This window comes from Aotus nancymaae, unplaced genomic scaffold (genome assembly GCF_030222135.1).
Source record: "Aotus nancymaae isolate 86718 unplaced genomic scaffold, 86718_ANA_hifiasm-v0.15.2.pri h1tg000020l, whole genome shotgun sequence".
Classification (NCBI taxonomy): Eukaryota; Metazoa; Chordata; class Mammalia; order Primates; family Aotidae; genus Aotus; species Aotus nancymaae.
The window spans coordinates 56,455,898-56,481,950 of record NW_026988432.1 but is presented as its reverse complement, the minus strand read 5'-3'; the positions used below and the strand labels follow the sequence as shown (position 1 = coordinate 56,481,950).

The following is a 26,053-nucleotide window of genomic DNA, read 5'->3' as shown; positions in this document are numbered from 1 at the left end:
TCTTCTTAGGGCTCTTGCAGGGTGGCTATGCCCTGCTGAATGCCAGCTGGCCTAGCACCAACCTGATCTCTGCCCACCTGAGCATCTCCTAGGAAGCTCCTCAGGGCTTTAACCCTCTGAGATTTTGCTTACATAGGGGAGGCCCCTTAGGAGTATCTGAGGGAGGAGCAGCTGCAGAGCCTGCAGGTCCACACAGGGACAGTGGAGATGCCTAAGGGAACACAGGGCACACACCAGGGAGCTGTTAGACAGGCTGGCACGTGGGGCTGGATTATGGGGTCTGTCCACTCACAGGATGCAGCCAGTCAGTGAGCCGCTGCAGCTTCTCCAGTGAAAGGACAGCATGGTGACAGCTGGAGCACAGATGATGTGATTGGTGGCTACATGTAGAGTGCACTGAGACAGAGGGTGTGTGGGAGGTGAGGAACGGGCAGGGAGAAATCCAGGCGGGGATGGGAGTGAGGAGGCTTGTCCAGGCATCTGGGAGAGATAAAGGGAGAGGGCAGCTCAAATAGAGCAGATTCAGGAAATATTAAAAACAAAGAAAAACATTTGGCCCCTAGTCAGTGCCAGAAGTATATATGCTTAAAATGCTAGAATGAATAAGTCAAATGGCCTTTCCTCCTCCCCCTTCCTCCATTTCTCCCTTTCTCTTCTCTTTTGAGATAAAGAACCAAGAGTACTCAAATTAGAAATTTTAAGAAGCACCGGGCGTGGTGGCTCATACCTGTAATTCCAGCACTTTGGGAGGCTGAGGTGGGCGGATCACCTAAGGTCAGGAGTTCAAGACCAGCCTGGCCAATATGGTGAAACCCTCGTCTCTAATAAATACATAAATTTTAAGAAGCGTAAAATGTTAGCTTGAAAAGGTGCCTTACAGACCATCTGCTCAAACTAAGACCTTCTGCAGGTGAGGAGGCCGAGGCTTTCGGTGGCACAGGAGGGGCTTGCCCAAGGCCACACATCCTGTGAGAGGCAGGGCCAGCATTGGAATCTGGGACACTTGGCTCGTGAATGCAGGGATTTTTCTGCTGAGAAGTTGGCTTAGTTTAATGATTCAGATGCCACCTCTGGCTCTGGAATCACTGGAGTTCCAGCCCAGGCTCTACTACTTTCTAGCTTTGTGATCCAGGAATAGTTCAAACCCGGCACACCTGTTTTCTTATTTTCTATAAAATGGGGATAATGATGGCTCCTCTCCCACTAATTGAGACCAGGAATCTTTAAGTCAGTGTTTTGCACAGCACCTGACAGGTACTTAGCGCTCCAAAAGTGTTAGCTATTAGTGTGATTGGTATGCTCCTAAACAAAGGAAAGGGAAACCAGGGAGAAACCAAGGATGCCTGCAGAGAGGAGCTGTGGGGTCGCAGTCCCAGTAGAGGATGGAGGGGAGCGCCCAGAGCCCAGGTGGCAGGTGAGTGAGGTAGTGTTCAGGGGCCAGGTGAGAGGACAGAGAGCAGCAGGGCTGTGTTCAGGTACAGAGTTCAGTACCTCACCAGGTGAGGAGTCTACCAGGTGAGCAACGGGCTCAGCCTAACCTGCAGATTGAGGTCTAAGGCCACCCACTGAGCTGGAAGGAAAATGATTTTTTTTTTTTTTTTTTTTAGTTTTCTTCATGGCTTTTTCCTGCCTTAAGGAAGATTTTGGAATCAACAAAGACATGAGGCCAGGCACAGTGGCTCACACCTGTAATCCCAACACTTTGGGAGGCCGAGGCGGGCTGATCATCTGAGGTCAGGAGATCAGCCTGGCCAAAATGGCAAAATCTTGACTTTATTAAAAATACAGAAATTAGCCAGGTGTGGTGGTGTGCAACTGTAATCCCAGCTACTCAGGAGGCTGATGCACGAGAGTCACTTCAACCCGGGAGGCAGGGGTTGCAGTGAGCTGAGATCATGCCACTGCACTGCAGCCTGGGTCACAGAGCAAGACTCGGTCTCAAAAAAACAAAAAAAAATATGCTGGGTGCAGTGGCTCATGCCTGTAATCCCAGCACTTTGAGAGGCTGAGGTAGGTGGATCATGAGGTCAGGAGTTCAAGACCAGGCTGGCCAAGATGGTGAAACCCCATCTCTACTAAAAATAAAAAAAATTAGCCAGGTGTGGTGATGGGCTCCTGTAATCCCAGCTACTCAAGAGGCTGAGGCAGAGAATTGCTTGAACCCAAGAGACAGAGGTTGCAGTGAGCTGAGATCACCCCACTGCACTCCAGCCTGGGCAACAGAGCAAGACTGTATCTCAAAAAAATATGTGTGTGTGTGTGTGTGTGTGTGTGTGTGTGTATGAGAGGGTTCTAGGAGGTTTCTCAGTGAGGCAACACAAAGGGAATCAAGGGAGTGGTGACCCACAGGAAGGAGTGGGCCAAAGGTTGGACCCTGTGAGTCCACAATGAGCCACTCTGAGGGACCCTGTCCTTACGCCACTGCACAGGCTGGAGAGGGAGGACACTGCAGGAGACCTGCAAAGCCCTGGCCAGGAACGGGGCTGGTGGCGGCAGCTCAGCAGTGCTCCCCTTCTCCTCTGCAGATACATGGAGCCCTTCCGCATGTATGTGTTCCCCTGGACATCCTTCTGCTAGTCTTGAATCTTCACATGGCTCAACAGCAGGGCCATTTCCTCCTTCAGCTATAAATGTTTTTAAATATTAGGAGTTGCAGTTCAAAACTTAGGAAAATAACACCAGGCTGCCTTCTATTTCATAGGCACTAGTCCCGTTAGGAATTGGCGTTGCCACAGGAGAACAGGTGAGTGATGTCCCTTTGGGGTCAGTACACGCTGACCAGTGACTGGGGGACACTGTTGTGTATTAGGCTCCATTACCTGCTGTACTTTGAGTTGGGAAATTTTCATCATCTTAGAAATTGAGTCATTTAATCAGAGTCTGGAGTCAGATATAGAAAACGTTTGTGGCCATTTCTCCAATTCATATGGCTAAGGTCAGGTATCTTTTTCAAAGTGTCTAATTGAAATTGACAAGGCAGCAATTTCAAGTTGCTATTGCAAGTGCAGAAAATGGTTTTAAGAAAGCCAGCTTTCAAATTGAATAAGCATGACTGTGTTCACTTTTTGAGCTTATAAATGAAGCCCAAGTGTCTGCCAAAACCTGCGGCAGTCAGCCCACGAGAGCAGCGTGAGGAGCAGATTCTCAGTTTTCCCGGCAAAAGGAGCAATACTGTTCTGCCATAGTACCGTGTTGTCGTCTGTGCCACCTGCTCATCGTCACTGTATTTCATCCTGATGCTTCAGTTCATCTCCCACTTGTCACTCACTGTGACAGTCATTCCCTCATAAATGGCGAGCCAGTGTGATTTTGACCTGACTCACACTGTTGCATTAGCAGATTTGTAAAGTGAGCACAAGGTCCCTGCCCACACTATAAAAGCTTGCCTCATGCCCAGTGAGAACAAAGAAGAAATACAATTTGGGCTTCCTGAAGGCCACTGATGAATAGTGACTGGCATAGAGTAGCTACATTGCCAGGTTTAGACATCCTGAAGGCCAAGGCTGACTCTTCTGTTGGTGTTATTTTCAATTCTATTTCCAGTGCCACAATAGAGTGATATTTAAGCAACTCCTACAGGCGAAGGCCCTGCAGTTCCTCCAGATTGACAGTTGCAGACTGGGCAGTATCAATGAGAACCTCTCAGTATTGCTGATGGCCAAAAAGTTTGAAAGTAAGGGCGCTGCAGCAGCTGCAGACCAGACCTTCATTTCCCCACTAATCAGACACCTCCCTTGATGGCTTGGAATTCACATGCACAGGAGTCTGTAGTTTGCCATTTCAATTTTTTTTCCTAACTTTCATGTAGCCTTAATCCAGGAATTGTTGATTTTCATTTTGGAATTTCATTCCTAAATATTAATGAATGATTTAATCACCTGTGGGCAATAAGAAAAACCAGAAAGTTCCCTTCGTCCCTTCCTCTCTCTGCCCTACTCTTGGCATTAAATAGAAACGATTTCCTTTTAGTTCCTGTTTGCCCCCATGCTGGTGGAGTTGGCCTCTGTGAACTGGTGCAGCACCTGATTATATTTGACTACATATCAGTCTCTGCAAGCCTTAAAAACAGGTCAGTAATGTGGCATTAATACTTTCTGCTTCAGTAGGGTTCCTCAATCTAGGCCAGAGCTTGTAAATTCTGCCTTCATGACCAAAATTACCAAGACCTTGTCCACGGGCCCGTCCTATAACTCTCAGGCAGAGTTGGTTTTGCTTCCACTTCTCCACACGGGGAAGTAAAAGCTCAGACCCACCAGTCAACAGTCATTTTGCCTGCTAGGATGGGGTCTGGTAGCTGACTCACTTTACTTTTTAAGTACGTCGAAGGTGAGGCTTGCAGCCACACTACTCCCTCAACCAGATCCTGTTTTCATCACGTGTATTCTGTACTTCCATCCAATCTCCTTTTCCCAACGCTGGAGTCTTCCATCGGGACGCACATTTATTTCATCTTATTTTCAGAATGCCCAGGTGGCCTTTAAATTAGGACAATCTCCCCCAGTCATCTGCACACATATGGCTTTGCTTTGCTTGTTATGCTTTTCTTATCTCCTGGAATTAAATGTCTCACAGAAATATCACTACAAGTATATAGCAAAGGCACAAAAGCATGCATTGAGAAAGGAAAACACCAAATTTAGCACTGTGAGAGGTAAATGAGACCCTTGAGGGTACACAGGAGGCTTCAGTAATAATGGTAACAGTTTCTCTCTTCAGGGGGTGAGTAGACAGGTGCTGTCTTTTAATATAGCCGAACTATTTTATACTGTATTAGTCTATTCTTGCTCTGCAATAAATAAATACCTGAGACTGGGTAATTTATAAAGAAAAGAGGTAGGCTGGGTGTAGTGGCTTATACCTGTAATCCCAGCACTTTGGGAGGCCGAGGCAGGCAGATCATGAGGTCAGGAGATCGAGACCATCCTGCCTAGCATGGTGAAACCCCCATCTCTACTAAAAATACAAAAATTAGCCGGGTATGGTGGCGCATGCCTGTAGTCCCAGCTACTGGGGAGGCTGGGGCCAGAGAATCGCTTAAAGCCGGGAAGTAGAGGTTGCAGTTAGCCAAGATCGTGCCACTGCACTCCAGCCTGAGCGACAAGAGCGAAACTCCATCTCAAAAAAAAAAAAAAAGGTTTAATTGGCTGACAGTTCTGCAGGCTGTACAGGAAGCATAGCAGCTTCTGCTCAGCTTCTGGGAACTTAAAATCATGGTGGAAGGTGAAGGGGAAACAAGCATGTCTCATGGCCAAGAGCAGGAGGAAGAGAGTGGGGTGGGGAAGATACTACACACTTTTAAACACCAGATCTTGTGATAACTATCTTGAGAACAGCACCAGAGAAAGTGTGCTAAACCATTCATGAAGGACCACTTCCCATCATCCAATCACCTCCCAGCAGGCCCTGCTGCCAACATTGGGGATGACAGTTCAACATGATTTGGGCAGGGACACAAATCCAAACCATATCAGCCTGCCTATCACAGCTGTTCAGTAACAGGTGATGGACGTCAGGCAGCAGAGCTCGGGCATTTGCCCCAAGCCTCAAAAATCCAAAGCAGCTGACACAGAACCTGAACACAGATTGATCTGATTCTAAATCCTCCGCTCTTCATGTAAATCATTTGTATAGCTGAAAGGAACCTCATTTGGTGATTTCATTTTTTGGGTGGGGAGTATGGAATGTATTTTACCTGGGTTCGGTTCCTTAGACGTCTGGGTTCTGGGATCGAGGTGGGTGTGTCCCACCTCCCTAAGTTGTGGTCCCACGGGCCTGTTTGGATTGTTTTCCAGGTGCAAACTGCACTGAGAAAGCTTCACAGTGCTAATGCTTCCTAGATGCTCAAATGAAGCAGTGTCAAAATGGCCTAACACTGCCTGCCAAAAAACCCCCAAGCCCCTGGTAACTGCTGCAGCCATATGAAGAAATACAAATGCTTCTTGAAAAATAGATCACAGCATTTGGTGATTTTAATCTATTCATCTAACTTTTGACCAGAGGAACCCAAATAATTCCAGATATTTACAGAGTATGAATTGGTGCTTTTTAAAAGGCATCGCAAAACCTCTCAAGTGACTTTGTGGTTCATCTCATCGAAGTCCCCACCCCACATTGCTGCATTTTAGATGAAAAGCACCTGAGACACAGAGGTGTAGGGGCTTGCCTAGAAACTTGTGGTAACACAGCTAAGCCTTGGCCGACTCTTGTCATTTCAGTGGTACTTGCCGCTTCTGCTTTAAGTTAGCACCATGTGAATGATCTGACTTCAGACATCATTGCCCCAATCTGATTCCCTTCTCCTAGGATGTGTGAGTATGTTGACCACCTGCACGAGCATTTCAAGTATCCTGTGATGATCCAGCGGGCTTCCTACATGCCTCCCAAGGTGAGCTGTGGCCTGGGGAACCCTGCAGAGGAGATGCTGCTAGCCACTACCACACCTGTCTCATGAACTAGACAATAGAGCACCAAACTTTGACTCCGATTTATTTGCAATATCCAGAAACAAACGGTTCTTCAGTTTGTCAGTATCAAAATCCTCAGGCCTGAAGGCCAGGGCTTCGAGGTTAAACTGCCTCTGACAAGGCTTCTCTAACATTAGTCTTTCCTCACTAGTGGAGACCTTAACATTTGCACTCCTTGTGCAAAAAGACTGGCACCATCTAGCAAGTTAGTGACCTAAACGGTTAAGACTACAATAGTGTGGTTGGGGCCATTTATTCTGATCATGTTCAAAGATCATGGCTCATTTTCACCAAGAGAGGTCAAGCTATTATCAGTTTGATGAGTTTGTTAACTAACCCTGGCAAGTAGCCAGTAAAATGTGTTCCTCTGCCCTATTTCCAACAATGTCAAAACTTAAAAAAATATTAATTCAGGGCTGGGTGTGGTGGCTCACACCTGTAATTCCAACACTTTGGGAGGCCAAGGCTGGTGGATCATTTGAGGTCAGTAGTTCAAACGAGCCTGGCCAACATGGTGAAACCCCATCTCTGCTAAAAAATACAAAAAATTAGCCAGGCATGGTGGTGGATACCTGTGATCCCAGCTACACAGGAGGCTGAGGCAGGAGAATTGCTTGAATCTGGGAGGCAGAGGTTGCAGTAAGCTGAGATTGCACCACTGCACTGCAGCCTGAATGAGAGATGGAGTGATTACATCTAAAAAGAAAAAACAAAAAAACTAATCACCTCTGGCTTAGACGTAAAAACATTTCTTGGAGCAGCAGAAATACATAAACTCTGTTTTTGTTCCAGGTGGTTGTTAACGTGACTTAATTTTTTTGTCTTTGATAGGATGCTGGCTACTCAACAGAAATGAAGGAGGAATCTGTAAGGAAACACCAGTATCCAGATGGTGAAGTTTGGAATAAACTCCTTGCTGCTCAAGAAAATTAACTGTCCAGCCCCAACATCTTTTTAATTTTTGAAGTGAAAAGGCTTATAATTTCTTAGAAATAGTTTTACAAAAATAGATTTTTAAAAAATCCAAGATCGCACCTACAAAGATGAACTTTTAGTTCAGCTAAAAGTCATACACCCTCAGGAGTCAGCTCAGTAATTATTACTTGATTCTTTCTTTTAACAAATCAATACACATTATCCTACTTAATCCTTGAATAAGTTTAGATTTAACTAACCCAAAGTCCAGGAAGATGTTGTTAAAAAATTTCTAACAGCTCGCACCTAGACATTAAATGGTACTTTGAAAATAAGCAACGCGTTGTATAACTTGTTGGAATAATTCCTTGTTCTATTTAACACTTGTCATAAATTAGCAGAATAAAAATAGTTGTGCAACACCAGGGGGTATCTGGTATGCAACAAAGGGAAAAATATTTCACTGATTAGCCCCGAAGTGGTTTTGGATCTTTTTCTTGCTTGATCTAAACATACTATTATAGAGTTCACACCATGCTGAAGCTAATTAGGGCAAAATGGTATTCTATAGACTATTTTTAAATAACCCTTTAAGGTTATAAGTTTAAAAAAACAAACAACAAAAAAACCTCTTTCCTAAATGGCCATTATAGTTTGAGGATAAGATGCAGTTAAAATTAGATGGCTCACGGATAAACAGGGCAAAATATAGTCACTATTTCTAAACTATATTCTTTTAAGTAGCACCCAAACCAGAATACAGCACATGTTTATTGAGGAGAGTTCTGTTAAATCTATTTTAAGCAGGAACTGAGCGGATAAGTGGCAATACAGAATGAACAAAGTGTGGACAAATGCAGAATACTTCTTTATTATAGCAACTTATAAAACAACTATAACATTAAATGTACAATAACCACACCCTACATTATGATTGATGGTGTTACTCAGCACCCTTAGATTTGATAGAAAAGCTTGTGAAATTCTCAAAATTCACCAACCTTCTTTATGAAGACAAGGGATTGAAATGTACCTACATATTTTTGCTAAAAGCCTACACATTTCATTCTCACTTTGTTCATAATCTCAGCATTTTCAGATACCCTCAGTGAGTTAACTCAAAGCCTTTTATGCCAGGCGCTGTGGCTCACGCCTGTAATCCCAGCTCTTAGGGAGGCAGAGGCGGGAGGATAGCTTGAGCCCAGGAGTTCGAGACCTGCCTGGGCAATATAGTGAGACCCCGTTCTCCACAAAAAGGAAAAAAACAAAAAGACAAAAAAAAAATAAGCGTAACTTCCCTCAAAGCAACAACCCCCACCCCCCCTTTAAAAAAAAAAAAAAAAAGAAAAAGCCTTTTATTATGGAAAGAACTGGCACACCTACATTTGCTAGTGGCAACACCCTTAAACACTAATAACTAATAGGTCATGGACAGACTTTTGACCTAGTTCCTTTTTCTTTTAGAGCAAAAAGAACTTTTACCTTGGCATCCAGTCCAGCCCCTAAAGACTGACAATATCCTTCACGCTCCTTTGCAAGCACCCTAAACAGCCATTTCCATTTTAATAGTTGGATGCGGATTGTACCCTTCAACCTTAAAGTCTTCAGCTTTGAAGTCATCAATTTTCTCAACTTTTCGAAGAACCTTGAGCTTTGGGAAAGGTCTGGGTTCTCGCTGAAGCTAAAAACAAAATAAGACCATTATTTTACCATAACTGTACAACCTGCTGTAATTGCTCCTCATGTCCATGAACCAAGTACACCGGATGTGATCAACAAAGTTTTATTTAACAGGAGTATGATGCTCTAGATTCCTTGCCATAGGTTATGTAACACGATTGGAGCGTAACCAGCTGTTCTCTTGCACAGATCGAGAGTGACATTACACAGTGACAGAAGCCTGGTGCCTCATCAAGTGTAAGTTCTTATAATTACTCTTGGCAAATTTATTAAAGACAGGAACACAGTCAATCTGTAACTCACAGTAGCTCTAAGTTTGCTTGAATTCCACAATCCCTAACCCAACTGTCCCTGGCAGAAAGAAGGGAAAATGAATGCATGGACAGTGAACAGAAAGGGATGAAAGCCAGGATTCCTGGGATGAACAGACAGTGGCAATTAGGATGTGAAGACAGGTCATGACCTGTTGCTATGTCTAAAAACGACTGGAGCAGAAAGCCAGAGAGAATAAGCCTGAAGTCACCCTCCACTCAAGAGTAGCCAAGCTCCCACAAAAGATTTTTTTTTTTTTTTTTTTTTTTTTGAGACAGATTCTCACTCTGTTGCCCAGGCTGGAGTGCAGTGGTGCGATCTCTGCTCACTGCAACCTCCACCTCCCGGGTTCAAGTAATTCTCTGCCTCAGCCTCCTGACTAGTTGGGATTAGTGGCCTGCCACCATGTCCAGCTAATTTTTTGTATCTTTAGTAGAGATGGGGTTCCACCATCTTAGTTAGGCTGGTCTTGAACTTCCGACCTCACGATCCACCTGCCACAGCCTCCTAAAGTCCTGGGATTACAGGCATGAGACACCACACCCAGGAGTAACTTTTAAAATCTGTATCCAACCTGGAAGGGGCTAAAAGGTTTCTGGTTCTGAGTCTTTTTTTCCTTAGGGCTCATGAAACAGATGAACTTTTATTGCCATTTCAAATCATTTGTTGGCTGCTATGACTTAGGGATTTGGACAGACTTTTGAAGTTCAGCTCTAAATAGTGCACTTAATGTAAAATTAATGAAAAACATTTGTGCTCAGGGCAGTGGCTCACGCCTGTAATCCCAGCACTTTGGGAGGCCAAGGCGAGCAGATCACCTGAGGTCAGGAGTTTGAGACCAGCCTGGCCAACATGGTAAAACCCTATCTCTACGAATAATACAAAAATTAGTTGGGCATGATGGCATGTGCTTATAGTCCCAGCTACTTGGGAGACTGAGGCAGAAGAATCACTTGAACCCAGGAGGCGGAGGTTGCAGTGAGCCAAAATTGAGCTACTGCACTCCAGCCTGGCAGACAGAGCAAGACTCCATCTCAAAAAAAAAAAAAGAAAAAAAGAAAGAAAAACATTTGCACTTCAATTCTCCTTCAGGTTAAAATATGAGTTAAAATGCCCCCTTTTGGATAATTTCCTGGCTTGAATGTGGCTCTTCCCTCTCTGGTACAGGTGCTTAGTACCTTACAGCACCTGGCATGTTAAGTGCCCATGGTTGCTGAGGCAGATGCCTGCCTTGTCCTACCCACCTATCCACCACTTCTCCCTAAACTGAAGCCTCACATTCGGAGCAGTCATCTTTATCTTGGACACAGTATTGAGCAGACACCTGTTCCATAATCAACCTTTTATTAAGAGAAGATACCAAACCCAAAAGTATAACATCTAATTCTTACCTGAATTTTCAGTGGCTCAATGTGATTCAGGTAAATATGTGCATCTCCCAAAGTATGTACAAAGTCACCTGGCTATAAACCCCAGGGGAGAAAGCGGAACAGCATGTTAGTTTCAATTCCTTTAAAATATCATTTAAAATCATTAGAGTATGCAGACACCTCAAGGCTTTTTTAAAAAATAATTTAACCAGTGTAGCTTTTTAATTTTTTTGTAGTGACAGGTCTTGTTATGATGCTCAGTCTGGTCTTAAACTCCAGACCTCAAGCGCTTGCTCCTGCCTCAGTATCCCAAAGTGCTGGGGTTAGAGGCATGAGCTACCATGCCCAACCTCAGCAAAGCTTTTGAGAAAATTCACAGAAGCTGTACCACAAACAATCTCTATAGACCTGTTAGTATATATGGACCACAAGGCCAGAAAAGCTCCATGGAAGGTTTCAAAGTAAAAGCCGGTTCATGTCTTACTTATCATAGCAAATTTAAAAACTAATCAGAGACTAAACTCTCTGCTACTTGTTTTTCCATATTAAAGAACTATAGAGCTCAGTGTGTTAGGCTGACAACAATCACCTTTCCAAAGATAGCCCACCTTCAGGCCCGTGATGTGCGCGATCATGTACGTGAGCAGGGCGTAGCTGGCAATGTTGAAAGGCACACCTAGGCCCATGTCTCCCGATCTCTGGTACAGCTGGCAAGACAGCTCACCGTTCACCACATAGAACTGGCAGAGGGCATGGCATGGAGGCAGCGCCATCAGAGGAAGATCTGAGGAACCAGCACAGAGGAAGATAAGGAGGGGTGGTGGTTTGAAAGACCACAGCTAAAGGTAAAATAAAACAGGAGAGAAACAGAACTTATACAGTGGAGACCAGGAAAGCAAGCCACCGGGCTGCAGGGATGTCCATAACCCACAGCCCCTGCAGTGACAGCACAGAGCTGAGAGATACTGTCTGTCCATCAGCACAAGGTTTCTGCAGATGTACATTTACGGCTGAAGCAATGCTCTTCCATCAGAGCTGAAGGGATCTGGACTACCTTCGTGGCACTCAGTTACAAATGCAGCAGGAATAATTCCATTTGCCACAGGAAACTGGTACTTCAGGCACAGCCTCCTGTATTAAAAGTCTCTATTACATGGCCGGGCGCAGAGGCTCATGCCTGTAATCCCAACACTTTGGGAGGCCAGGGTGGGCAGATCATTTGAGGCCAACCTGAGTTGAAAACCAGCCCAGCCAACATAGCAAAACCCTGTCTCTACTAAAATTACAAAAATTTGCGCACCTGTGGTTCCAGCTACTTGGGGCCTGAGACATGGGAATCACTTGAACCCGGGAGGTGGAGGTTGCCATGAGCCAGGATCATACCACCACACTCCAGCCTGGGCAACAGAGTGAGACTGTCTCAAAGAAAAAAAATAACTCTCTATTACAGATGCAAATATTCCACCTCAAGTACTTATGACATCCTGATAGAGTTTTTTTTGTTGTTTTTGTTAATACTCAGGGTCTCGCTGTTGCCCACGCTGGAGTGCAGTGGCATGATCATGACTCACTATAGCCTCGAACTCCTGGGCTGAACTGATCCTTTCACCTTGACCTCTGGAGTTGCTGGAATTACAGCTGTGAACCACCACTCCTGGCTCTACACCCTGGCAGAGTTGAATTTTACAATAAAATTGTTTAAAATGTTAATCATAGTGAGGTGGCAGCGACCTGGAACTTCATCTGCTTCAATTTAAAATGTTAAGATCTTACATGTAGTTTCTAGGCAATTTAAAGCCCTTTTTGGAGTAAGAATGAGTATAAATGCACAAATTAAGATCATCTGGGCCCAACCTCATGATCTGAAGGTGAAAGTGGAGCAAAATGAGACTTGCCCAAGGTCACAAAATCAGCCATGTGGCTGCGGGAAGTTCCCAGGGTCCTGCCTCCCTCCAGTGGCTCTGCACAAAACCACATCACTTCCCACTAAGAGTATGGTTAGTATAAATGAAGATGATGGGGTTCTTTCAACCTCTTGGATTCCAAGCGCACATGATGATTCTTCTGTCATCAGGGTTGGTTTTGATGGTGTCAATCACTCTTTGCAGTTGGTCAACTCCTTGTCCTGAATAATCTATAGAAGTGTCAAAAAGGACAGGTACACACATTAATCACAAAGGTCATGAGATGGCCTTAGAGGTCATCTCTTACAGCCTCTCACCCAGGGTCCCCTTTGACCCATGGCTTCAAGATATCTAGTGCATTCCGAAGTTTGTAGATCTCAATGGGTTGAGTTCAAGGCCCTGTCTGACTGCTGGCTCTGTCCTCTGGAGCCCTAACAAAGTCTATTTCCTCTTCTACACAGTCCTTTAAATATGTGGTTGTCATGGAGTCACCTCCTCCTGTTCCCCCAGAGCTAACCCTTTCCAATCTCAACAATCTTAATTTCTTCCAGTGCTCCCACGAACTTAGGCTCTAAACCCATCAACGATTCTTGTCACAATTTCACTGGCAAAATTAAGTTTATCCTCGTCTCACAGAAAGTATTATAATCTTACGTAGAATACAGCATTCTATACACTTTCCAACTAACAGAGGACCATGGATTCCTTTCTATCACCTCAGCAGCATGCTTCTAACACTTCCACCTAAAATTAGAGTTCAGCAGCTCAACACACAACTGACTTGTAAACATCAGGAAACCTCTATAATGATTATACCACCTTCTACTTTGCTCCCATTTCTGGTCTCTGGATTTTAATCCCTTTCCTTCCTTCTAAGATGGAACTGGAAGCTGAGAAGTGATTTGTTAACTGAAGTATAGAGCTTCATCATCTCCTCTGGTTAAATTTCTACCTATTAGTTTCAGACTATATTCTGGTTCAGTAGTTCTCAAAATTTTGGGAGAAAGTACTCTCATGGCCACAGTTCCAAAAAAGGTAACATCAAAGATTTTTAAGATGAACTGTGGTGGTGTAGTTCTGTAACTTGACTATGGTGGTTACATCCATCTACCTGCACTAAAATTGCAAATACACACATACACAAATGCATGTAAAACTAGCAAAATCTGACAGCTCTGAGGAATGCACCAATGTCAATGTATGCAGGATGTTACCCAAGATATTATTACTGAGGGAAACTGGGTAGAGAGTCCAGGGAAACTTTCTGTGCATTAAAAAAAAAAGTTCCTGTGAAATCTGTAAAACAAAATTAAAAACAAAAAGGGACAAACTTCCCTACTAAAATCCAACAGCTAAGCAGTCATACAACTGTAAATTAAGACCATAATTTTATTAGGCCTCTTAAGCGACAAGAAATAACTGAACACTAGGCAGAATTGAAAGCATCATTAAGCCAGAGGAGCAGCCTCACATCCTAGGAAGGACACCCTACACTGAGGTGCAGGCAACGACCTACAGAACACTTACCTGTACAAACAACTTGACCCACACAGCATCTTTCTTCATTGTGATAAAATATACGTAACATTAAATTTACCATTTTTATGTGTGCAATTCAGAGCCATTAAGTACATTCCCGACATTGTGCAACCATCACCACTATCCATCTCCCAAACTTCCTCGTCATCCCTAACAAAACCTCTGTGTCCATTAAACAAGAACTCCCCATCCCTCTCTTCTCCCCAGTCCCTGACAACCACCATTCTACTTTCTGTCTTTAGGATCTTGCTTATTCTAGGTCCACACAGCATTTTTAAACTTCGTGACGTTGCTAACATTTAAAAGATCTCATGGGGCCAGGAGTAGTGGCTCACTCTTGTAATTCTAGCACTTTGGGAGGCCAAGCTGGGCGGATCATGGACGTCAGATCACGACCATCCTGGCCAACATGGTGAAACCCCTGTCTCTACTAAAATATAAAAAATTAGCTGGGCATGGTGGCACACTCTGGTAGTCCTAGCTACTCGGGAGGCTGAGGCAGGGGAATCGCTGAACCCAGGAGGCAGAGATTGCAGTGAGTCAAGATCGCGCCACTGCACTCCAGCCCAGTGACAGAGCAAGACTATCTCAAAAAAAAAAAAAAAAAAAAAAAAATCATGATTGCACATAAAATGTAGATTTTAGATTTTTACTGAAAAATTCTGACACCACCAGGCCCAAATTCCCTAGGTGGCTGGGGATGAGATGTGACTGTCCCCTTAGATGAGACACACTCTCCAGGTTGCTGGTCTCTGCCCAGCTAGTAAGTTGCACATAATACCCCACATCCAAGGTAGGCATCTGATTTTCCTAGGGACAGGTGGGATGGGCTGGGCTCTGTGACATTCTGCAAGAGGTGACACCAACAGTAACAGGAAAGTGGAAGTCCAGGAGTGAGATGTTGCATTCTTTCTCCACCTCTGCAGAACTGGGAGCGGAGGGTGACCCTGGCACTATGCTTCACAGCAACACCACCTACAGAATGCTGTGGCTCAGCCTCAAAGGGGAGATTAAAGATACCACAAAGCAATGGGGGTGTTTTGTCCCTTGTTCCACGGATGAACTTCCCATTCCCCAACACAAACATCATATCTGCCAATGACACGAGCACGGAAAGTACCAAGTACCCAATAATTGCTAATCATCAAGAGTGTGAAATGGCCTTCATGAGGTTTAATTGTGGCTTAAACTGGCACCATCCCTCACAAGGTCAAAGCTATACATCAGTTCCTGTGACACTGACTCATCACCTGGACCTTATCTAAAACAATAGAGCAAACACATACTAGCAAGGGTACTCAGGAAATGGAAGGCATTGTTCTGTCTCCTCACCTGAATCCATATCTCTGTATTCTGCCCCAAAGTGCCTCCACTGGAAGCCATAAACTGGGCCCAAGTCCCCTTCTTCTCTGGCGGAGAATCCCAAGCTATCCAGAAAATTTCGGGATCCATTGGCATCCCAGATTTTCACTCCCTTGGAAGACAGCTCTTTAGCATTTGTGGATCCCTGAAAGAGATGGGGAGAGCAGAGCAGGCATCCAAGTGAATTCTGAGCCATCTCAGTTGATCCCTGCGAGACACCCCCTACAAGACACCCTCTGATCCCTGCTGACTTGCTGGGAGGTGGGCACTTGACACCACTCATGTGGAGCCCATCCTATCTTTAAGCAGGCTGGTCCCAGCCCAGATTTCTGAGGGCTTTAGGACAGACTGATCCCTTCTTTGGAATCATCCTCTCGGATGTTTTCTTCCATTCCCCTCAACTAAGCTTTCTAGACTAAACACCTCCAAGTGCTTTAAGTATTCCGCCAACCTGAGTTTTATGTTTCTTAATCAAATATGTTATCTACATATGATCCCCCAAAATGAATTTAATGCCTACGTGCGATCTGTCCAGTGTATCTCCTACCTGGCATACATGATATTCCTAATAATCAGACTAATCAGTATTTTACTTTACTGGCAAATATATGTCACACTGGACTAAATTTGGACCCTAATTTACTCACATATGTGCCACTATAAAGTTGTGTTTCCCTCCAATCTGTAAGTACACAAGCTGCTCTTTTTTATTTTTTGCCAAGTACAAAGCCTTATGTTTATTTCTCTTACATTTCATCCCATTAGATTTGGCCTATGACACCTTAACCTGTATCCTCGCCATGCTTCAAGGTCAAGGAAAGACTCCATCTGCCTCCAGTGCCTCTGGGTATGACGTGCCCTAACAAGCAAGGCTGATGCTATGTAGAGCTGGGCTCGATGCCTGGCCCTTCCACCTACCTTCTCCTCTTACCCCTGCCTATTCCCTCTCCCCAACCTCACTGTCCTCATCTATAAAATGAATACTATATTCACCATATTACTGCGAGGATTAGATGATGCAAGCAAAATGCTTGGCACCGAATAGATCCTAGCTATTGCGTAGCCCTACCACCTGTCTGCCCACAGATCCCTAGCAGCAGTGCAGGTGCATCGACTCCTGTATTTGATCGAGTCGCCAATGGAGCAACTCTGACTATCAGAGGTGAGTCTGACGTTCCTGGCAAGGACTTCTTAGAATTCTGAATTCAAGCATTAAGTTAAAAACGGGGGCTGGGCGCAGTGGCTCACTCTGGTAATCTCAGCACTTTGGGAGGCCAAGGCGGGCGGATCACCTGAGGTCAGGAGTTCGCGATCAGCCTGGCCAACATGGAGAAACCCTGTCTCTACTAAAAATACAAAACAATTAGTTGGCCATTGTAGAGGTCACCGGTAATCCCAGCTACTCAGGAGGCTGAGGCAAGAGAATTGCTTAAACCCAGGAGTTGGAGGTTGCAATGAGCCAAGATTACACCATCATACTCCAGCCTAGGCGACACAGCAGGACTCTGTCTCAAAAAAAAAGAAAACAGAGGAATGCATTTTATTTCTGAGCATCTTGCTTCTTCCCTTTCTATTGTTGAGTCTGTTCTGATTTTATTTCCAACAAATTGTTTCTCAATCTTTTACATATTGCTTCAAAAATCTCTCCTTTTCATCCATTCAGATCTGGCTCTAGCCAATTTAAGAATGCCATTGCTGGGCATGGTGGCTCACACCTGTAATCCCAGCCCTTTGGGAGGCCAAGGTGGGTGGATCACGAGGTCAGGAGTTCAAGACCAGCCTGGCCAAGATGGTGAAACCCCATCTCTACTAAAAATACAAAAATTAGCCGGGGGTGGTGGTGGGCACCTGTAATTCCAGTTACTTAGGAGGCTGAGGCAGAGAATTGCTTGAACCTGGAGGTGGAGGTTGCAGTGAGCCAAGATCGTGCCACTGCACTCCAGCCTGGGCGACACAGTGAGACTCCATCTCAAAAAAAGAAAAAAAAAAAAAGAATGTCGTCTTCTGAGGTTTTCCATGTTTCAAATCCAAGGCTCACTGTCGGTTGAGACAGGCCAATACAGAACAAAATACCCCAAGAACACAGAGCTAAGGCAGACTGGGCTAGATCCAAATTTAAACCCTTCCTAAAATGGGATAAGAGGGCTTGGGTCCGGCTTGACCCAAAACCGTACAAGCCACACCAAGTGCTCTATAGAAAGGATCCAGCCCAGACCTGAGCCCAGACTTGAGCTCACCCCTCAGCTACCTTCCAAGCACTGGTCAGAACATCACTGGTTCTAGACCAGGACGCGGAACACAGGAGCTGGGCTGGGCTGCTGCCTGTCTTCATGGCACTCTGGCCCTGACCAGAGGTACCAACTCAGCCCTCTGGAAGGGGTTCACCTTGTTACTCAAGAGACTCTCCTAGTTTATATGAACATGGGAACACAGGTGGTATCTATACTTAGTAATCAATATATGTTGAGTCCTACTATGTGACCGGCTGTGTTCAAGGCCCTGGGGATACAATAGTGAACATGAGAAACAAATCTTCTGCCCTCAAAAAGCTTATAGCACATTTCACTTATTTATTTACTGTCTGCTGTCCCCCTTCTAACAGGGGAGGGGAAAGGCTGACATACATCAGATGGTGACGTTCATCTATGCAGATAAACCAAGGAAGTTGGTGGAAAGTCAGTCTTAAATCAGGAGGTCTAGGAAGGCTTGTCCGAGTAGAGACTCAAAGGAAGTAAAGGAGCAGCCAAGTGTGAGGGGAGAAGGTTCCAGGGAGTAGGGACGTCCCAGTGTGCTCAAAAACTCACAAGGAGAACAGCAGGGCTAGGGCAGAGAGCAGCAGCTAAGGCCCGAGCCAAAAAAGGGACCCCATAAGGACCATGGCTCTTACTGAGTGAAATGGAGCCACTAAAGGCTTGAAGGTAAGGAATGATATGCTTTGACCTTTTGTGGTTTTTTTTTTTTTTGAGATGGGTTCTCCCTCTGTTGCCCAGGCTGGAATGCAGTGGCATAATCTCAGCTCACTGCAACCTCCACCTCCCAGGTTCAAGCAATTCTCATGCCTCAGCCTTCCAAGTAGCTGGGATTACAGGTATGCACCATCACACCTGTATAATTTTTGTGTTATTAGTAGAGACAGGGGCGTCCCCATGTTGGCCAGGCTGGTCTCAAACTTGAGACCTCAGGTGATCTGCCTTGGCCTCCCAAAGTGCTGGGATTACAGGCACGAGCCACCATACCCCATCGCTTTGACTTTCGAAAGGATCGCACTGGCGGCTGTGCTGAGAACAGACTAATGACTTCTAATAGCAGCAACTTCTTTACCTTGATAAACCACAGCAACTCCTCCAAAACACCCTTCCAGAACACACGTTTGGTTGTCAGCAGAGGAAATTCATCTGAAAAACAATTTGTCATACAGTTTCAAGACAGTAAGACAGATCATGCCATCCAACTTTCCTCAGGAAAGAAAACTGCCCTGGGACATGAAGTCCCGGAGCATCCAGAAAGCCTAGATTCCTGCAAAGTGGGCGCCATAGATCAGGGTGGAGCTCCCAGGCTGCAAGTCACATCAGTGACCCAATTCAGGCTAAGACAGCACTCCTGTGCCCTGGTGACTAATGGACACAGGAATTCCACACAGTGAGACGGTGGGGAGGGCAGGGATGACCATGTGGAAAAAGGGAAGAGCTACCATTCATTGCCCACTAGTGCTAATCCTGTCGCAACGGTGTGAAGAAAACATCCAGCATGTGTCCCAGGATCAAAAAGGGAGGCATCTGAATTGTCCAGCCGCAGACAAATAAAGTGTAAAAGCTTATCTTTAAATGCAGTACTCGTTCATCCCACACTCTCTGAGGTATTCAGACAACAGAGAGAGATTTCACAAGCACCTGTTTTTATCAGAATTGCGTACTGAGCATTATTTCCTCCATTTTTAAATATGTGGAAGCTATATGAGAAGTAACTTGCTCAATGTATAAGCAGCAAGGTGGGTTCAAAATGAGGTCCATGGCTCATCAAAGGCCCTGGGCTTGGAGCTGCAGAAAAGTGGATCCCGCTGCTCAGACAAAACTCCCCAAGCTGTCCTAGGCAGATCAGCCACAGCAGCTGGTGTGTATTCCAGTCTCTAGATAGGTGTGGGCCGGAGGGCTTTTCCCCTAACAACAGTGAATCCGCCTCACCAAAAATGGGTTCCCCCACTCAAAACCACCTCCACCCGTGTCAAGGCAGCGCTCCATTTCTTCGAGAGGTCCAGGTCAGCCTCCGGCTTACACACCTTGGAGGAGTCCCCTTCCCCACGCAGCAGGCGCAGGATCCCGGATGACAGAACACCCCACGGGCTGCCTAACGTCCTGTGCCCACCCCGCCCCGCCCCACTGTCCCCTGAAAGCCTGACGCCAACAACCCGAGAGGCGTTTTTTCTCTGGGGTGATCCTATTTGAGAGGAAAAGAGGAAAGGACAAATAAGAACTTATACTCGGACTCCCGAATTTCTCTTTTCAAGGTGTAAGAGGAAAGCTGGTTCATGGGGATTGGATGGGAGGCCGCCAGGAAGCCAAGTTCCCGCGCCAGCCTCATTTTCTCTCCTCTTCCCGCCGCCGCTGCCCCGCCCACATCATTTTCGCTCCAGTTTTTGAAAACTCTGCAAAGCGGAATGGTTAACAGGGGAGGAAAGAGGAGGGGCAAAAGCCAGGACTTCTAGAACAGCGCGCGGTCAAGCCCAGGCAGCTCTCCCTCACTCTCCAGAGTCGGACAAACGCTGCCCGGTCATGCCCGCCTCAGGGGTCTCACTCACCCCGGCATCACCAGGGTGACTGAGAGCCCAGGCCGCGGAGCCGCTGGGACCCGGCTCACCTCCCAGCGGTCGCTCCAGCATGTGTGACCCAGCGCCAATCACGTCCCTAATGGGAGCCTTAGTTTCGGCGTCTGTAAAGCGGGGAGGACGATGCGTCCCCTCCCTCGCAAGACTGAAACTAGAACTAAACCGGGTCCGCAGCGTCCGGCAGCTCCCGAGCGCTCTCCCCAGCCGCGCCTCCCTCCTTCCCGCCTGTTACCTCTCAGGCTGTAGCGCGCCTGCATGCCGAACACCGACAGGGTCCCGGTGCCGGTGCGGTCGTCCTTCCTGACACCGCAGCGAAGGATGTGCTCGATCTGCCCCAGGTACTGCAGCTCCCCGTGAGGCGGCCGCGGCTGGGCGTCCAGCTCCTGGGCGGCGGGCTGCGAGGGCTGGCGTGGCAGCTCGGAGCCGGCGACGGGCATGGCGCTGCAGGCGGCGGGACGGAGGCAGAAGTGGCGCGGCTAACGGTGGGACGGAACCAGGCGAGGTGGAGCAGTGGCAGGAGCCCTTCCGCACGCTCTTTTCCCGCCGCCGTCCAGCGCTCCGCCTCTTCCTGCTCGGCCGGGTCGCTGCAGCCCCCAGCTGTGGAGAGCAGGCGCCGGGGAGAAACGCCGGAGGCCCAGGTGTGGCACGGAACGGAGCCCAAGGCAACAGCTGAGAGTCTTCGGAAACCCGGGAGGCTGGATCCGGGTGCGGTGGCCCGGAAGGACTGCTCCAGTTGGAAACCTTCGACTGCGCCTTCTCTAGGCTAGCAGCACAGTCCCCACGTTTACCTGAGGTCTTAGCAACAAAACTGCTACTCGAGATCTGTTTCCTACAACTAACAAAGGATTTGCATTTCCATTTCTTCTTTCTCACTGAAGGCCTGCAACCGGAGCAAGTAGTAAAATGCAGATTTTTTTACTTGATTAAAGGCTGCCAAGGCTTTTTCAAGGTTTTTTGTTTGAGATGGAATCTTGCTCTCTCGCCCAGGCAGGAGTGCAGTGGCACGATCTCAACTCACTGCAACCTCCGCCTCCTGGGTTCAAGCAATTCTCCTGCCTCAGCCTCCAGCGTAGGTGGGACTACAGGCGCGCGCCACCACGCCGACCTAGTTTCTTTTCTTTTCTTTCTTTCTTTCTTTTTTTTCTTTTTTGTAGAGATTGGGTTTTGCCATGTTGGCCAAACTGGTCTGGAACTCCTCACCTCACCTCAGGTGATCCACCCGCATTGGCCTCCCAAAGCGCTGGGATTACTAAAGGCGTGAGCTACCGCGCTTGGACCCAAGTTTTTCAAAGACCACATTGTCCAATTTTACTGTATTGTTTATAACATTAACACTGGGGAGTGGGAACTGTTGACGGAAATATTTAAACTTAATATTTGAAGAGATTTATTCTGAGCCAAATATGAGTGGCCAATGGCCGGTGACCGAGCCCCTCAGGAGATCTTGAGAACATGTGCCCAAGGCTACGACTTGGTTTTTTATACATTTGGTTGAAAGAATTATCTATAAGACTTGGAATCAATAGAAAGGAATATCTGGGATTGTGGGCCCTGGCGGTGGCTCATGCCTGTAATCCCAACAGTTTGGGAGGCCAAAGCCGGTGAATCACTTGAGGTCAGGAGTTCAAGACCAGCTTGGCCAACATGGTAAAACCCCGTCTCTACAAAAATACAAAAAAAATTAGCCAGGTGTGGTGGCGCATGCCTGTAATCCCAGGTACCTGGGAGGCTGAAACAGGAGAGTCGTTTGAACCCAGGAGGTGGAGGTTGCAATGAGCCGAGATCATGCATTGCACTCCAGCCTGGGCAACAGAGTGATACTTCATCTCAAAAAATAAAGAAAGATAGCCGGGCCTGGTGGCTCACACCTGTAATCCAAGCACTTTGGAGGCCAAGGCGGGCGGATCACCTGAGGTCAGGAGTTCAAAACCAGCCTGACCAACATGGTGAAACCCTGTCTTAAAAAAAAAACAGAGAAAGAAAGAAAGATAAGGGGTTGTGGAGACCAAGGTTTTATCATGCAGATTAAGCCTCCAGGTAGCAGGCATTAGAGAGATAGATTGTAAATGTTTCTTATCAGACTTAAAGAGTGTGTTCTACCTGTCTTAAGGTCTGTGTTGATGTCAATGCTAGTCAGCTGTGCCTAAATTCCAAACCGAACAGGGAATCATGAGGCACGTCTGGCTCCCCTTCTGATCATGTCCTGAACTGTTTTTTTTTTTTTTAAGAGACAGGGTCTCACTATGTTGCCCAGGCTGGAGTGCAGTGGCTATTCACATGTGCAATCCCACTACTGATCAGCACGGGAGTTTTGACCTGCTCCGTTTCCAACCTGGGCCGGTTCACCCCTTAGACAACCTGGTGGTCCCCCCACACCTGGGAGGTCACCATATTGATGCCAAACTTAGTGCAGACACCATATGGGCATAGCTCACTACAGTCCAGCACTCCTGGGCTCAAGCCAACCTCCCACCTCAGCCTCCTGAGTAGCTAGGACCACAGGCACACGCAACCTCGCCTGGCCTGAACTAGTGTTTCAGGTTAAATTTGGAATGCCTTTGGCTCAGAGGAGGGGTCTTTTCAGATGGTTCTGGGGCTTAGAATTTTATTTTTGGTTTATAGAATGAGTTCATAATGAGTTTAAAATGCACTGATACATGTGCTGTACTTGCAAGCATCCTTTTGCCTCTACTGTTGATTGAGCACAGAGGTGCTCTCAGAGTTTTGGGTGGGACTTTTCTTAGCTGGACAGGTTTGTTCTGCATGTTGCAAGGCTTTAGCAGGACTGTGGAAAGCCAACCAACCATATGTGGGCATTCTCCCACCCCACACCAGCTGAAAAGTGTCCCTACACATTTCCAAGCACCAGCAAGATCCCAGACTAAAAATATTCCAGATTATCCAGATGGACATTATCTGTGCTTATTTTCCTTGTGTTTTTTTTTTTTGAGATGGAGTCTTGCTCTATCCCCCAGCTGGAGTGCAGTAGTGCTTGACTTACTGCAAACTCTGCCACCCTGGTTCAAGCAATTCTGCCTCAGCCTCTCAAGTAGCTGGAACTACAGGTGCCTGCCTCCATGCCCAACTAGTGTTTTCTTTTGCATTTTTAGGAGAGATGGGGTTTCACTGTGTTGGTCTGGCTAATCTTGAACTCCTGACCTGAAGTGAACTGCCCACTTCAGCCTCCCAAAGTGCTAGGATTAAGGTGTGAGCCACTATGCTCAGCCTTCCTTGTGTTATTTTTTAAAAACCTGATACATAATAATTGTGAGGTAGGTGGGGCTTGACTCTGGAGGTGGGGCTCTGACATGGGACCAAATTGAGGAGTAGTCAAAACAAGGACAGGGCAGAAGTAGCTTTCTATAAGACACGCCACCAGTGTGCCATGTCCGTTTAAACATTGTCATGGCAACACTGAGCTTACTACGCCTTTCCATGGCAATGACTCGACAACCTAGAAGTTACCACCCTTTTTCTAGACATTTCTGCATAATCTGCCCCTTAATTTGTATGTAATTAAAAGTAGATTATAAATATGACTGCAGACCTGTCTTTGAACACTGCTCTCAGCACACTGCCTATGGGGTGGCTCTACTCTGCGGGAGCAGTCAGGGAGCTGTAACAACACTGCCACCTTAATAGAGCTTTTCTTCCACCAGGTAGCCCTTAAATTCTTTCCTGAGCAAAACCAAGAACGCTCCTGGGCTAAGCCCAATTCGGGGCTCGCCTGCCCTGCATCAATTGCACATCCTTGTGTTATTTTTTTTTCTTTCTTTTTTCTTTTCTGTTTTTCTTTTTGATGGAGTCTTGCTCTGTGACCCAAGCTGGAGTGCAGTGGCACATTCTTGGTTCACTGCAACCTCTGCCTCCAGGGCCCAAGCAATTCTGCCTCAGCCTCCTGAGTAATTGGAATTACAGGCACCCACCACCATGCCCTGCTTATTTTTGTATTTTTAGTAGAGACAGAGTTTTACCATGTTGACCAGGCCGGTCTGGAACTCCTGACCTGAGGTTAACAGCCTGCCTCAGCCTCCCAAAGTGCTGGGATTATAGGTGTGAGCCACCATGCCAGGCCTCTTGTGTTATTTTGAGCCTGGTTTATTTATTCCACCCAAATAGCAGCTAAATCATATCTCAAGACTAGGCTCCTCTGCCCACATGAAGCTTTCTCTTCCGCTGCCTTCCTTGAATATCTTGACTTGATAATAAAGAGAATAATGGCCAGTGTGGTGGCTCACACCTGTAATCCCAGCACTTTGGGAGGCCAAGGTGGGTGGATCACCTGAGGTCAGGAGTTCCAGACCAGCCTGACCAACATGGTGAAACCCCATCTCTACTAAAAATACAAAATTAGCCAGGCATGGTGGCACATGCCTGTAATCCCAGCTCCTTGGGAGGCTGAGGCAGGAGAATTGCTTGAACCCAGGAGGTGGAGGTTGCAGCAAGCTGAGGTCATGCCACTGGACTCCAGCCTGAGCAAGAAGAGCATAACTACGTCTCAAAAAATAGTAATAATAAAATACATATATAGAGAGAATGGTTCTTTTCAAAGTGGGTGCTCCATAAATGTTGGTTAGAATGAATGGTTCTCTCAGACAAATATTATTCATTCATTCATTAACACACATTTATATCATGGTGCCTTCCTCATGTCTACAAATAGCAAGACAGACAAGGTCCTTTTCTTCAAAGAACTGATATTCTGGCAGAGACAAACAATACAAAAGTAAAAGTAACCAAACAAAGTATCTGTGGACAGAGACAAGTGTGATGACAGTAAATTAATGGGTGTAGCACTAAAGAGTGATTGTGTAGAGGATGCTTTAGATCTGATCACCGGGACACCTCATTGAGGAGGTCACATTTGAGCTGAGACCTGAAAACTGGGAAGAAACTAACAGGGGAAGATCTGGGGAAAGAATATAACAATCAGCAGGTGCATTTATGCTAGTGGGTGTCACAGTGCCAGTGCCTGCGTCTATAAAAACATCCCTCAAGAGGTATGGTCATGATGCTTAATCCTGTCTTGTTCTAGGAAGAAATACTATTTATTATTATTAGTGGATACATGAACTTATTGGAGTATAAAAAGCTCTTCCTTCTCATTAAGAGAAATATTTTTGTTTAAAATTTTACTTTTCTATGTTTAATAGTCAGAAATTTGTAGTATATTTATGTTATTTTAATTATGTGCAAATAATAATTACAATGATCACCCAATCCAGAATAAATACTTTATACCTAGAATTTGGTGTCACAGGATATTCTTAATTTCTAAAATTTCAAAATGATCAAAATTTTATTGATCAACAAAAGATATTTAAGCATAAAAATATATTACATTCAGATAAAATTCTCTGAGGAATGTAGATTGAAATAAGAGTTTAAGGAGAAAATGGAATGAGATAAGATTTTCACTGTTGAAGAAAAACTTGTAATTAGCCGGGCATGGTGGAGCTCGCCTGTAATCCCAGCTACTCAGAGGCTGAGGCAGGAGAATCGCTTGAACCTGGAAGGTGGAGGTTGCAGTGAGCCGAGATTGTGCCACTGCACTCCAGCCTGGGCGACAGAGCAAGACTTTGTCTCAAAAAAAAAAAACAAAAAGAAAAGAAAAACTTGTATATTTGTTTAAACGGATGATGCTGGGTCAAATTGCGATGATATTTAGATTCCATTAGGTACATT

General features: G+C 45.9%; 2 protein-coding genes across 4 annotated transcripts in view; one reads left to right on the top strand and one right to left on the bottom strand.

Moving 5' to 3' along the window:
- ENOSF1 (enolase superfamily member 1) overlaps window positions 1–7,804 on the top strand; it is a 42,567-nt gene extending 34,763 nt beyond the window's left edge. For 2 of the 3 annotated variants that reach the window (XM_064379359.1, XM_064379357.1), the window contains 5 exons: window positions 2,702–2,743; window positions 3,544–3,673; window positions 3,970–4,069; window positions 6,304–6,385; window positions 7,296–7,804. In XM_064379359.1, coding sequence (XP_064235429.1) covers window positions 2,702–2,743; window positions 3,544–3,673; window positions 3,970–4,069; window positions 6,304–6,385; window positions 7,296–7,397 — 456 coding nt within the window. In that variant the 3' untranslated portion in view covers window positions 7,398–7,804. The other variant, XM_064379358.1, reaches the window with a different exon arrangement.
- Window positions 7,805–8,718: 914 nt separating this feature from the next.
- On the bottom strand, window positions 8,719–20,805 carry TYMS (thymidylate synthetase). Its single transcript, XM_012445035.3, has 7 exons — window positions 20,601–20,805; window positions 18,868–18,941; window positions 15,517–15,691; window positions 12,774–12,875; window positions 11,350–11,525; window positions 10,763–10,834; window positions 8,719–9,060 (listed from the first exon to the last, which is right to left on the bottom strand). Exons 1-7 carry the CDS (start codon window positions 20,803–20,805, stop codon window positions 8,923–8,925), a joined length of 942 nt encoding a protein of 313 aa, XP_012300458.2. The 3' UTR covers window positions 8,719–8,922.
- Window positions 20,806–26,053: the final 5,248 nt, after the last annotated feature.